This window comes from Stegastes partitus, unplaced genomic scaffold (genome assembly GCF_000690725.1).
Source record: "Stegastes partitus isolate 25-593 unplaced genomic scaffold, Stegastes_partitus-1.0.2 Scaffold1539, whole genome shotgun sequence".
Classification (NCBI taxonomy): domain Eukaryota; kingdom Metazoa; phylum Chordata; class Actinopteri; family Pomacentridae; genus Stegastes; species Stegastes partitus.
In genome coordinates, this window is record NW_007579270.1 from 125,061 (window position 1) to 138,513 (window position 13,453).

Below are 13,453 nucleotides of genomic sequence, written 5' to 3' on the forward strand. Positions count from 1 at the left end.
AAAGGAGTTACTTTAGATAATGCACCTACACCTCAGTTCTGCAGCTTCTTTCAGCTCATTGTTTTCGTCCTGCCCAGCACCAGACTGCACTCAGACGCATGAGCAACTAACCGGTGAACATCGTGGAGCATTTAACAGCTACACAAACACAGTTCCCCCCGGAGTTATGAACCACTGAAACCAAGCTGAAAGGAGAACGAATATAGGATTTACATTCATCAGGTGGACACAAAACAACAACAAGTCTGCTGAATTTCAGTGTTTACAGCTTGTTCCTCTCTTGAAGCAGGAGCGTGGGACTTTTACATATAAATGAACCTCCATAACATCCAAGCCCTTACCAGACAAGTTCGCAAAGTACTGATTTAGCCAGTCAGTGCCAATACATTTCAGTTTTTCTGGGGTTTTCAAAGAGGTTTCTGTAGCAAGATTTCCTTCCTGGTGCACTAGGAGTGATGTGTTTTGCATTAACTAGCAGTGACTGGTTGAAGGAATCATAGTGATGGAGACGGAGTAAGCTGGACCTGATAGGAGAATAGTGACGCCTATGGAGGGAAAACCTGGGAAAAGTCCAAATAAAATTAGTGGCGCTCCAGATGAAAAGAAACTCAGTGTTCAGAGGAAGCACCACAGTAAGGAAGAGATCGACAATGAGGCATATGACATCCACATGTTAACAGGATTTGTGTAACTACCCTCACTGCCACTAGGGGGAGACAAAACTTCTGCATTGTAAGGCTCAGCGAATATTGGTTTTAAATGTCAGCAAAGTTGCATTTGAGCTTAACGCCAGGTGTTTACACGTTATATGACGAATGGAAACAGCATTTTTACCATCCTAAATATGTGATAATGAGGTAAAAGAGCATTGAAAAACAACAGGAGCAGAGAATTTGTTCTAATATGACCAGCTAACAGAGTTCCTCTAGCTTGAGGCTAACGCTAAGCTACAAATGAAGAGTTCACTTGCAAAAACAGATAACTCCATCTTCACAAACCTTCAGAAAACCCACTTTTCCATCATTTAATACAATATCAATAAAACTTAAGTTATCTCCATTTTTGTCATGTACAGGGCTTCTTTAGGGTTTTATAACTTTGTAAGATTTTGACACATTGCAGCCCATTTTAAGCAGTTTTAAACCCCCCAGCAGGTTTGATATGCACGTTATCTTTTTAAAAACATTGTCAAACTTTTTGTCAGAGCTATGAACAAACTGTAAGAGCAGAAAGAATCACGTGACTTTCAACAAATCATGCGTGATGTGCGATTCCATCAGAAAAATCTAAACTTAAAATCATTAAAAAATGACTTTAATCTGCATGTCTTATTTAAATCTTTGCCCAAAATAAATCATTCACACCAGATTATGTAAAAATCAAATAATAGACTGACTGAGCTTCAACCGACAGTCAGATGACCAAAAAACATCAGCTTTTACGGCTGAACTGCAGGCTGTGTTCACACGAAGCAAGGAGGAGACAAGTATAAAAACCAAATGGGAGATTGAGAGTAAAATGAGGCATACTTGGGGGCGGCTGTGGCTCAGAGCGAGTCGGTCAATGATCGGAAGGTCGGCGGTTCGATTCCGCCCAGTAATCTGTGTCATGGTTGTGTCCATCGCCCACCTTACCTGGTGTGAAAGCGCAAGAATAGTTTGAGATGGTGGTCAGAGGGGCAGAATGTGGGGCCCAGGGCAGCTATAGCTACCACCACCGGAATGAATGTGTGTGAATGAATAACTGACAGTGTAAAGCGTCTTTAAGTGCCTAGAAAAGCACTATATAAATCTGATCAATCATTATTATTAGTATTACTTGAGCAGTAAAGTGAATGCGTCAAATAGGATACAGAGGCGCAAGTCGTTTAAACATACATTCAGCATGGTGAAATATGTTTCCAGAGTTGATGCCCACAGTGTTTGTTGAGGTTGTAAAAATGGAAAAAGAAAAATAGCAAGAGCAGGTTCTATAGAGATAAAAGAGACAGACCCAAACGGAAAAGAAAAACAAACCAACACAAAAAAAAAAAAGGAACAGAAAAAAAAAAAAAATTCTTAGTGTTCAGAGGCTCAAGCTAGTTTTCAGCAGCTCGCTTTATTTGATTATATCATCGCACCAAAAGCGTTACAGGGATTCTAAGATCATCATACGTTTGCTGCTCAAAGCCGCACAGCACTGTCTGCTCCATCCGCATGGAAGTGGTGGTTAACCCCCAAGGGTTGTAAGGTTACATGGCACCGGGTGCTTTATGTTCACTGGCAGCGCATAAAAGAGACTCACTGAGGCAGCGAAAACTCTGACTTCTGTCAAATACATTAAACCGTCTGCACAGGCGGCTCAGAGTAGAAAGGATGCTGTTATTGTCAGATGATTCATGCATACAGTGCACTCAGCTGTTAGCGCCGGGATCAACCCACCAGTAGGGACTTATACAGGATGCTGGTGCGTAATAGTTGGTTGCATCAACAGTACAACCCTACGTATTCTCGTAGATTAATCGTAACAACTGGACTTGCAGGAGTTCCTTGAAGACGTTCCACCTCTCATCCAAGAGGCTTCATCAGTTCTGACTGACTAGCTGGGAGTTCCAGATACTTATATCACCTGAGTTTCAGTTTAATTCGGGCTTTGTTGCTCCTCCCCCTCATTATGTGAGTCATTAGTGCTCCTCCTGCCACAAAGGGGTTTGTTTGTGGCTACTAGGTGTGAATGTGGTTTCATCTTCCTGGGGAGAGATCTTAGGCCTGAATTGTAAACAGATGAGAGGTGATGCCTCCACCTCTGCTAAGTGATAGTCTTTCCAGTTTAACATAGATGGCTTCTTTCACTCCTCTCTCAAACCACTTCAATCCTGTCTTTACCTGACCTTTCCTTTCTTTCTTCCTCTCCCCTTCAGTCAGCTGTCATCCCTCCATCAGGCCCAGTCGCTGAGGAGGAAGAAGAGACGCAGCGTGTTGTCCATTTTCTCCGGCTTCCGCAAAAACCGCAACTCCACCATCTCCAATCAGGACTCGGAGTGAGTACGCAGCACAGGATTGGAGTGGAAGGAAGGGAGCGAGCGTAACTTTTAAGTGCACAAGACCCCGAGAATGAGACGGCTGTTAAATTAATCCTGCGCCGGGCATTAATGCCACTTCATAGCTTCATAAATATTTTAATGGAAGAAAATATTGCCCCATCTCCAACTGTTTTCCTTTTGCTTTCAATTCATGGCACTGCATACATTTAAGCCGCCGTTACATAATTGCGCCATACTTAAAAAAAAGTAGACAGCTGTATGCAAAGTGGAAAGAGTACAAGTCGGCAAACTTATTTTAAAACAAATTAATTGCACAGATTAGGGGGAGAGAATGGCACTCACGCTGCAAACTTTCAACCATTAAACTACACAGCTGCACAAAACCCAGGAAAGCTGCACCGTGAGAGCTGCAGTGTGTGTTTCAGCTCACAGGTGTGCTCGCTAAACTTTTCCTGCTGCTTAACAACCTTGCCGCGGTGCAGGAAACACACACTTACACCGAGGCAAAGTTTTACAGCGGCGTGAAAGAGCAGAATAAAAGAAAGGGTGAGTCATCTGAAGGCCAGCCATAGATAGAAGCAGCTTCTCTTTTTTTCTCCCTTTTTTTAAAACCATGTTTTATAATATTTCACCTGCAGATTGTTGCTAAGCAATCAAAGCGATTGTTTGTTGCCGCATTCCCTCGGCTCCCCTCTGCATGCATTCCTTTTTTGTCTTTCAACGGTGTGTAGGAAGCGCAACAGCATCTGGGCTCTTACATTTAAATTCACTGCAGTGTTTTCAAACTGCTGACAAATGAATCATGTGTTACTATAAATTAAAAAGCACCAGCGTGTGGTTTATTAAAAACACATCCAGCCAGTTTAACTGATGCATTTCTCACATTGTAAGGTGGAGAATCGGCTCACACGGGGTTTTTTTTTTCGTCTGTCTTGTTCAGCAGCGCCTCAGAGAACGTCTACTCCATGATTCAGCACCCGAAGGACCTCGCCAGGCCGGACAGCGCCGGTCCCGGAGCCAACGGGGCCATGCCTTCGCCTCGGCCCGCTCAGGGTGTAGCTGTGCATGGGATGAGAGCTGCCAGCCCTCCCTGCCTCATCCAAAGACAGGTACAGCGACTCTTAAAGGTGACAACACGTAAAATCCCAAATTAAAACTCCCTGACGTCTTTACAGCGCCCGGTGCAGATTCACTAAGTGAGCTGTGAACCTTGAAATGCGCGTTTTACCTCCAGGACATTACTCTGCTGTGGAATCGTGCACTAATTGGCACGAGAGACAGTTGGAGGGATACAAGGACCTGTATCGCCACCGGACCACACTCACTTTTATCCTTTTCAGTGAGACAACATGAAAAGCGTTCCTCAGGGGGAAAACAGAGGCTTCAGAAAAAAAAAATAGCAGAAAAGAGTCAGAAGAGTCCAAATGTTCAATTATATGCAAATACGCTGCTGCTTTGATACCATTTCCCAAGTCTGTTTCCATAAGTAGGGGTTGAAATCATGAACATCTTGCTCGAGGTTCCTATATTCCCTCATGACGTGACACAGTGCACCGCATGCTGTGCCCACCACCTGCTATTCACAGTCTTTTGCTGTTTTGGATTTGTGTAGCTCGTCTTAAAGTGCGGAGGACTGTATGGCCTATTTTAAATCAAACGCACACACTCGTACACACTCGGAGAGTCAAGTGGATATGGATGACTGCAGCTCTCTTTAAGTAGAGTCCATGGATCCCCACTGATCTTTTGAGAGCGTCGCCTGCAAAATGAGGGATAATTTAATTTTGGGATAATTGAATTCGCGAGAAATTTTAATTATACGCTTCACTCCGACCCTTTGTGCCACCTGACTAGAGAGTAGTACAATTTGGCAAATCATCAACAATTAAAAAAAATTAAAAAGAAAGTCTGATTTGAGGAAAATAAAATAAATAAATAGTGTCTTCTTTTGTCCTCTTCCAGTCCACAGATCTGGTCAGCATGGTGTACAGCTGCATCGGGGCAGAAATCGAGGACTCAGATGGCAGCAGCACCTGCGACATCAAAGCGACAGATCAAGACGCTGACAGATCGATCACCATCTCAGACGCCCCGACGGAGAGTCGGACCAACGGCCACGTGGCGTCGTCCAAACAACAGACGGACAGGCAGATGGAGACGGGCAGGCAGGAGAGGATTGTGCCCCTGACAGACTCGCGAACTGAGATGGAAGAAGACATACAGAGTGGCGGCGGTGGGAGCCAGAGGCCGGAGCCTCCTCCACAGAGCACCAAGCCCAGTCTGGCCGTCATGAGGCAGAGACACCTGCAGGAGAGTTTAGGTACTGCAGCTTAAACTGCAGCTCAAGTTCTGTCACAGAGGAAAGAACCTTAAAATACTTGAAAGCTGATTAGGATGCATGATATAATGATGGTACACAGATGATAAAGAAACCTGTGTGACTCTGTTTAATCCCACACATTCATCTAAAGAATATTGTTTTATGATAAATTCATTCATAATAATGACTTATGATCATTTCACATTAATGACAGACCATCAGAGCCACATTTAATCATCCTGCTTCCTGCTGTGTATGTTTATGTCACTGCTCTGTTTACTGTTCACAAGTTGTGGGCGTAAAGCTCGAAAAAAAAGCCTTTGCGAAAATGTTAAAAACTAACAGACAGCAGTTAAAACTTAGATCGACATTGTTAAAAGAACATTCATTCAAGGCAAGTCTGTCAAAGTGAGTTTTAATGAGCGACGCGATATAAGAGCAGACAGTGATTTGATTGGCTTCGTCCCAAAGGTACGCCGCCACAGCTATAGGGGCCTTTACAGAGAAAGAGTCATTGTTAAGGGCTTTTGCCAGTTTCAAGTCTAGACTTTTTAACGAGCAAAGCCCGCTCAGTGGTTTAGACCGCAGTCTGACTCAAAGGGAATTAAGAGATCAGTACAAGAGCCAGAAGCCTGAACCGCTTGTGTCATAAAATCAATGTTAAAGTCTACAGATTGATATTAAAAATGGAGAAGAGGTGCAGGACTATATATTTTTATCCGCTGATTGAAGTCTTTCCTGCAACATGTGGACGGCAAATATGTGTTTATAGAAGCTCCTGCTGTTTGTCTTCATTTACTGGACCATCAGTGGCAGCTTCTCGGCACATAAACATGCTGCAAGCATATGCACATGCATTACAAATACACAAAAACAGGTGGCCAGTACAATATGCAAATCTATTTTTTTGTCTCTTAAAACTTGAAGGCGGCTCTTAGCACAGAAACGGAACAGTAATCCAGCCTGTAATTGCAGGTGGTTTGTTTGTTATTGCACAGTTTTTGCACAGTCTGTTTTCAGTCCAAGGCTTGTGTTTCCAGGTGCTCATGAAATGTTTACTCACGCTACTCGCCAGCTTTCCCGCTTCAGGGCTTTTACTTTTAAATTTCAAACAAAGATTTGATGGATCATTGTACGGACGTGTCGACTGTGTTTCACCAGAAGAGTCGGGGAGGCTGGAGGGAGAAGAAGACCAAAGCGAAAGAAAGCGTGAAGACAAGCAGAGAGGGCGAGGGCCAGAGGGACAGCGTCCTCTCATTCCCAATAAGGTGCGCTGACATAAAACACACTGTTGGTGATCACTTGTTGCAGACTGTGATGTGTCGCATAAACCAACCCTGTGCTCCTCCATCAGCCCAGCCTGGACCTCTCCAGAGACAGGACCTCCCCGGAAATGACCAAGAATTCACCCAAAACCTCACCCGTCACTCCAGGAGAAGAACAAAACAACGAGCAGAGGAGCTTTCCTTCAGCTCAGCCCATCATCGAAGACGAGGAGAGCGCCGAGGGGAACAGCTCACCAGCGTCTGCTAAACCTGGGATAGAAGCAGCAGCAGATCCTGCCGTCGTCAGTAACGGTACTGCAGCACTGTCACTGGACAGCACACGATATTGATGGTAGTCACAAATAGTGATGCGTTGATTAACTTTCTAAAGCTTCTGATTCTACTAGGGATGCCCCATGCCCTATCCTAAGATCAGGACTGGTTACAGAAGTTTTGAATTTACCAATATGAGCATCAATCCCATGCCTAATTCTTTATTTGCATGTGTTGTTACACACATCTGATGTAAAACTACAAAAACAGCCTTTAGATGTTCCACTCAGATCTAGGATCACTGCCCCACTTTATCACAACCTAATTTAATACTTTTTTCCCAGCCTGAGGTCAATAAGCCTCATATACAGTCATCCTCAAATGTATTCATCCCCCTCCATTAAAGAAAAGGCAAAATTCACAATAGTCACTCAAATAACTAGAAACTGAAAAAAATAATAATAAATAAAAATTTGCTAAATTATGATTTAGTGAAGGATGATGTTGCTTTTGAATTGTGGTTGAAAAGAATAATTTAAAAAAAAAAATAATTTGCTCTAATTTGTCCCAGACAAATTCAAAAGCAATGTCATGATTTTTATTACTTATTTATTTATTATTACTTTTGTCAATTTCAACTGATTTCAGTGACAGCTGGTATGAACACATTTGAGGATGTCTGTCTGTCACAGTGCTCCTCGATTAGCCATACTCCCACATTGCTCAGCTTCTCTTGTCGTTACAGTATTAAACAGTAAGAGGCTCCACCTGGTGGTGCAATCAGGTACTACAGCTAATCTACAATGAAGTGTGTATTATTTAGTAAAGTCGTATTCGGTATAATCAGATGCTAAATATTAAATGAGTCTGATTGGATCGGAAGCAAAAAGAAAAGTCAACAAAGCTGTCAACGCTAACATCAGAGTCTTACTAGTTATAATTAAATTGCAGAGTGAATGATGTTATTAAGGCCATATGGGCCGAATGAGATGATGATTGTGATTGTTCCTCCAACAACAACCGACAACCACAGATGACGACGGAGGCCGTAACGGGTTTCCAGCGACCTCGCATCACACCAGGAAGTCCAACTCGTTCGACATAGGTACCGTACGCGTGTCACCGTGTTTGTTCCCCCTGCTGTTGTGCACGTTTTATGATATACAGTACACAGTATGCATGCAGATACACTCATGGATACAAATGTACATCTCGCTGCTTTTGTTCATAATTCATAACAGCGGCGCAACGCGTTTGTTATTTCTTATGAAATGAAATCAGCACGAGTCTCTTATTTGATGTGTCCCCCAGCCTGTAAGGCGTGCTGTTTGTGCTCCACGTTACTCTTCTATCCTGCATCCCCCCTCCCCTTTTTTTTTTTTTTCAGTTCCTACACCCTACTATGTGTGTTTGTGTGTCTCATGCCATTTCCCCTCAGGCATGGAACGGGACAGCCCCTACGATCTGGAGAGGTCTTCAGATCAGAGATTCCCTGTGAAAAAGCCCTGTTTCCCCCAGTACAGAAACAGATCTCTGGACTGCCCTGCTGGGACCAGGTGTATGTATCTGTTTCACTTCCTGTCGGTATGTGTGGTATGACAGTCAGGTGGCAGTGTGTGATTTTTCCTCAACACAAAAATAACTTTAGTTGCACCACTTTTTTTGTCGCCTAAGCACGTGTAAGCCTCCTTCACTCCGCTGTTCACTGACGAGTCATACCCCACATATCCAATGCATGCCTGTTCAGCTATTTGAGACATCGTAAAACATAATTTAAAGAAGTAATTTGGCTCCTTTCCAGATATGTCTCATTGCAGCTGGCAGCCGAATCTGACACTGCCTGGATAAGTGTGCTATTATATTAGAACTCCACCATTTTTGAAATAAGGACCTTTTATCACTCCTGCTTTAATTGGAGCTGATTCTTTTTTCGATACCACGTTCCATTATTGTGATAATTGGCAGCCAGGTTTAGCTGATTCATCACCACTTCCTACTCTGAGCAGCCTGGCGCTGAAGATGAAAACCCCGGGGCAGTGGAATTCAAGGGGGACTAATGACATGGAAAAAAACACTGCCAATTACCTCTGTAATACAGATCTATATATCAAAAACCTGCTGCAGGGGACTCAATTACCATCACTGTGAGAATGATAAAAGGGTCTACATGTCACAAATGGTGGCATAAAAGCCCGTTATATAGAATATGTGAGCCCGGAGTGATCCTCTGTGACCCGTCAGGTTGAATTTAGGTCGACGGAAACATCAAGCAGAGACTTCTCACTCAGGACAATAGAGGCGTTGTCACATTTGTGTTTCTTGTGCACACTGAGATGTCAGTATCAGAGCTGCGAGGCCCGTGTCGGAGGGATTGTTTCCGTTTGTGCGGAATCACATCAGATCCCGACTCCAAGTTTGTCAAACTTAAAGATTACGGGTTTTTTTTTAGTTGCCGGCTCATGACACAGCATTTGACATATTGTCATCTCATAAAAACGAGTTGGCAGAATGTTGACAACTTGTTTACACATTCAGCAGACAGTCTTTTTATTAGAGACTGACATCTGCCACAGCTGAAAAAAGTTGCAGAAAGCTAGGTTGGGATCCTAAACCTGAATTCTGAGACTTGGACAAAATAGAGCCTTAAAGCTGATTTGATTTTTGCCCTCTTGGGGGCAACAGAAACATTTATTCGCACCTTATTTATCTGAACATCGAGCAGACGAACAGCGTCTTTAGCTGTTTGATTTGAAGACACTTCTGAGTACGTTTAATGTTTCTTATTTCTAGTTTGTTTTGCTAGCTTTAGCTGTCTTTTAGAAATAGAAAAGAAAAGAATAAAACTTTATTGATCCCTTTAGTTTAAAACCTCAGGGAAATTGTTGAAATTTTGTTTTTAGTTTATTAATTTAGTTTATTAATCTATTGTTTTTAGCTGTTAAATATCCCGCTTGCTAACTTTGTCTGTCTGTTTTGTGCCAGATAGTCAGTAGAGCTGCATGATGAATAGTTTCACTGAGATTTGTGCAGCAGCCACGTCACAGAAACTGCAAAGTGAAGTCAGGAAAATTCACTCAAACACATCAAGCTGCAACTTTTTTGCAGCTTGATGCCACACAGATCCCCACAGGGTTCTCATTTTCCAGAAAACACAAGAAAAATCTGCCTGTTAGACCATGTTTTACTACAAATTAAGGGTTCACAGACACACTGAGATTTTTGTTGTTGTTGTTGTTGTTGTTCTGTTATTTAATTTACTAGAAGCAGTGTGTTGACTTGCAGGCTACACATGGAACAGGAAAGAAAGATTAATTTGCAAAAAAGAAATGCAGCGTCACGATTAATGGAATTAATCACAATCACGGTTTTGGCTTTGCACAGTTAATTGAATATGATATTGACATTTAAAATGCTCACAGAGAACTCTGCTTAAAGAGCACAGCCCATGTAGATTAAATCATCTGGCTTCAGCCTGAGTAAATGTGATATTAGGAGTCCTTATTCCACTCTTTTCTAAGCAACTGTTGAGTTGTTGCCCTGCAGTAACTGAGATTAAAGGCTTCCAGCTTCTACTGTAGCCTGTATGTGAGGCGTTTAGGGAACATCGGTTAATTGTAGTGTCTATTGATTAGCAGCAGCTCAGCGAGTGAGGTGTTTTGGGAGCCATTTAATTTGTATTTTGCCTAAAGCAGATGCACTGATTCAGGTGAGGAGGAATCTTGAGTCTTAAGTAAAAGCAGGGCTGTTTATTCTTTTTAAATATTACATTAAAAAGAATCTATTTGGCCAGTCGTAAGCAAATAGTTCGGCTACAGAACACATCATGTTGACAAAAAAAACAGGCAGTCTTGTCTGCAGTGTCTCACAAGCGCAACACAACAAACTTGTCAGACAATTTAAATCAGCACCACAAATCTCTTTACGACGAGTAGAAATCCAGACCTGAATGAGGTCCGAAGCAAAAAGAAAAACAAATTTGATGCCTACATTTCAACACTCACAAAAAAATCTAGTTTGTCCTCAGCTTTTTTTTCTCCAATGATTGTTTTCCGTGCAGATGCGCGCCCTTAAAAATCACCCCAATCAGTCGAGAATATATAGTTTTTAGTTACTCAAACCATCTGGTGAAGATTCCTGTAGTTTACACATTGCAGAAAAACAGAACAGCTCACTTGTTTCCAGCGTTGTGTCGTCCAAAAAGGTTATTTTGCCAGAAAGTGTTGCTGAAAACAAGGTTGAGTGAAAGAAGAGTTTGTGGACAGACAGAAAAACAAACCTGAAGGTGATAATTATGTGTGTTAGCCACTGAGGGTGAGCCCTCTTTGTGCCGCTCACAGTAATCAGATCCACCGTCAACATTAACATTTCACGAGCTTTCAAGTCTCACGTTGCCTTCTGCTTCTTTAGGTTACGAAAGCCCCCAGCTTGGTAACAGAGACGCGTTATGACGTTACCTGTGGACCAGGAGAAGTTTGCTGGGAAGGAAAGACTTGAACATGGAGGACTGGAGAGAGACGAGCTTTTAAAACTGTGCGGACTCGGCCGACAAAGACCCGACAGCGGCTCCTTTTACTGCTTTTAACCCACGTAAACATTCGTTTGCTGAAAAATGCATGTACTGTATGCTTTTTGTTTTTAACTGCTTGCACTCGCTATGGTTTTTTTTCTCAGGCATAAGAGAAGCTCTACTTTTCATACAAACACACAACCGCAAGCGCTTCGGTGTCTCTCCAGTATCATCATGAAGAGTTTTATGCATTTGTGCAGAGTCATTTAATATTGATATCTGTCTTTTCATCCCCTCCCTGTCTTTTACTGACAATCTGTGACGACTAAAAGTGAGTTTGTACTGTATTTATTCTAATGGGATGTATATAATTAATATAAAACTGCACTAACCATTGTGGTAACTCGACCAGTTAACAATCATGTTTTTATTTGTGATAATATGTCATTTGATAACCGTGTTTGTAAGTATGCTTTTGGTGTGTGCTGACGTTGATGATTGAGAAACGTGTTACCATGCACTTAGCACTCCCATCTCTTCAAGAGTATTTAAGTCAGTCGGTGGATTGTTTTAATCTGATTTTGCGGGCCTGAAAATGAGTATATTTTCTAAAAATGCTTCTATGAATCAGAATAAATAAAATTGAATTTACAGAAGGAAGTGGATTTTTGTAAGTTAGATTTATGATGCGTGTTTCTGTGTTTACGTTTAAATGTTATGTCAGAGTAACATCCATCTGCAGGACTAATTTAATCATTTTAAAGATCTGTTTCTTCATCGTGAGTTCATCCTGTGAAAACCGGAGCAGTTATAGGTTAAAAAGATAAATAAATAAATTACATATTCTTGAAAACTTCACCTTTACAGTGTGATACAGGAGATCACACTCTTTATAAACAAGTAATCTCACCGGATTTAGAATGCCATCGTTAATTTCACTCGGCTTTGTACTTCCTTTCGCTATCTGAGTTTCTACTTTGACCAGGGATATGGGCAGCCCTGATAGTTTTTTGCACCTAATTAACCATTTTGATGACCGTGCTCGTCTTTCACCTCGACATTTCCACTGGTCACTATTTTGCTCAAACATCGAAGCTGCATTCGTAGCTTGACCTCGTCCGTGACAACCGCAGTTGGTTTAAAGACAAACAAACGAGCCAGAGGGTTTTTGTTTGTTTTTTACCACTAAGGCAGAATGATAGCGTGGTGCAGCCAGATCCTGAAGTTCTACAAAATGGGCGAGACTAATAAACCTAAACAGTTTCAAAGGGAGGGACTCACACGCGCATGTGGCCAGATCATCCATTAAAACAAAGAAACTTAACCCTGTTCAGGACTTTCATGTTGCCGTACGTAGAAGGTCTTTCAGGGTCCATTGGACCCCAAGAAAGCATATGTGCAGAATACTTGTTGGTAGTCATTATAGACTTATATACTATGTTAAATACATTTTCTCATAAGTTGACGTATTTTTGAACAAATGTCCTCTTTTTATATACATATATTTTTGGGGGGGGCATTTTTGCCTTTATTTGACAGTACAGTTTGAGAACGAGACAGGAAAGTAGGGGAGAAAAATGAGGGAAGGACCTGTGGAAAAGAGCCATGAGCGGGATTCAAACTCATGACCTCCATGTTGGGGACTATAGCCTCTGTACATGGGACGCCAGCTCAACCAAGTGATCTATAGTGGCACCCTACTTATATTTTTAAAATAAGATTTATAAAAATAAATTCCTGTCACCTAAACCAAATGGCCTGGGGTCTAAAAGACCCCAAAAGTCCTGAATAGGGTTAAGTTACAACACAGTGACGGTGTGACTTCACTTTCTGCCAAGGACGCCATTAATCCATTACATCTTTACATAGCAGACAGTAGTTTGGTTCTCTATTCTTGTTTAAAATCTTGCATATTGCACCTTTAAGCATGCAGCCCTCTGTAAATCCACAACTTTCTTTTCTTCTTTTTTTTGCGGTTATTAAACATGCAGAGGTCAGGAGGTAGTTTCAAACCTTGGACAGGGTCAGACTAGCTCCCTCCCTGTTCCTATTCTTCATGCTTAGCT

General features: G+C 42.0%; 1 protein-coding gene across 1 annotated transcript in view; it reads left to right on the forward strand.

Moving 5' to 3' along the window:
• The window catches only part of carmil3 (capping protein regulator and myosin 1 linker 3), a 104,495-nt gene extending 93,167 nt beyond the window's left edge, over nucleotides 1-11,328 (forward strand). The window contains exons 33-38 of the mRNA XM_008300425.1: nucleotides 2,900-3,019; nucleotides 3,963-4,131; nucleotides 4,985-5,342; nucleotides 6,504-6,610; nucleotides 6,697-6,919; nucleotides 11,288-11,328. Of these exons, the coding sequence (XP_008298647.1) occupies nucleotides 2,900-3,019; nucleotides 3,963-4,131; nucleotides 4,985-5,342; nucleotides 6,504-6,610; nucleotides 6,697-6,919; nucleotides 11,288-11,328 (1,018 nt within the window). The remainder of the gene's footprint in view (nucleotides 1-2,899; nucleotides 3,020-3,962; nucleotides 4,132-4,984; nucleotides 5,343-6,503; nucleotides 6,611-6,696; nucleotides 6,920-11,287) is intronic.
• The last annotated feature ends 2,125 nt before the right edge of the window (nucleotides 11,329-13,453 follow it).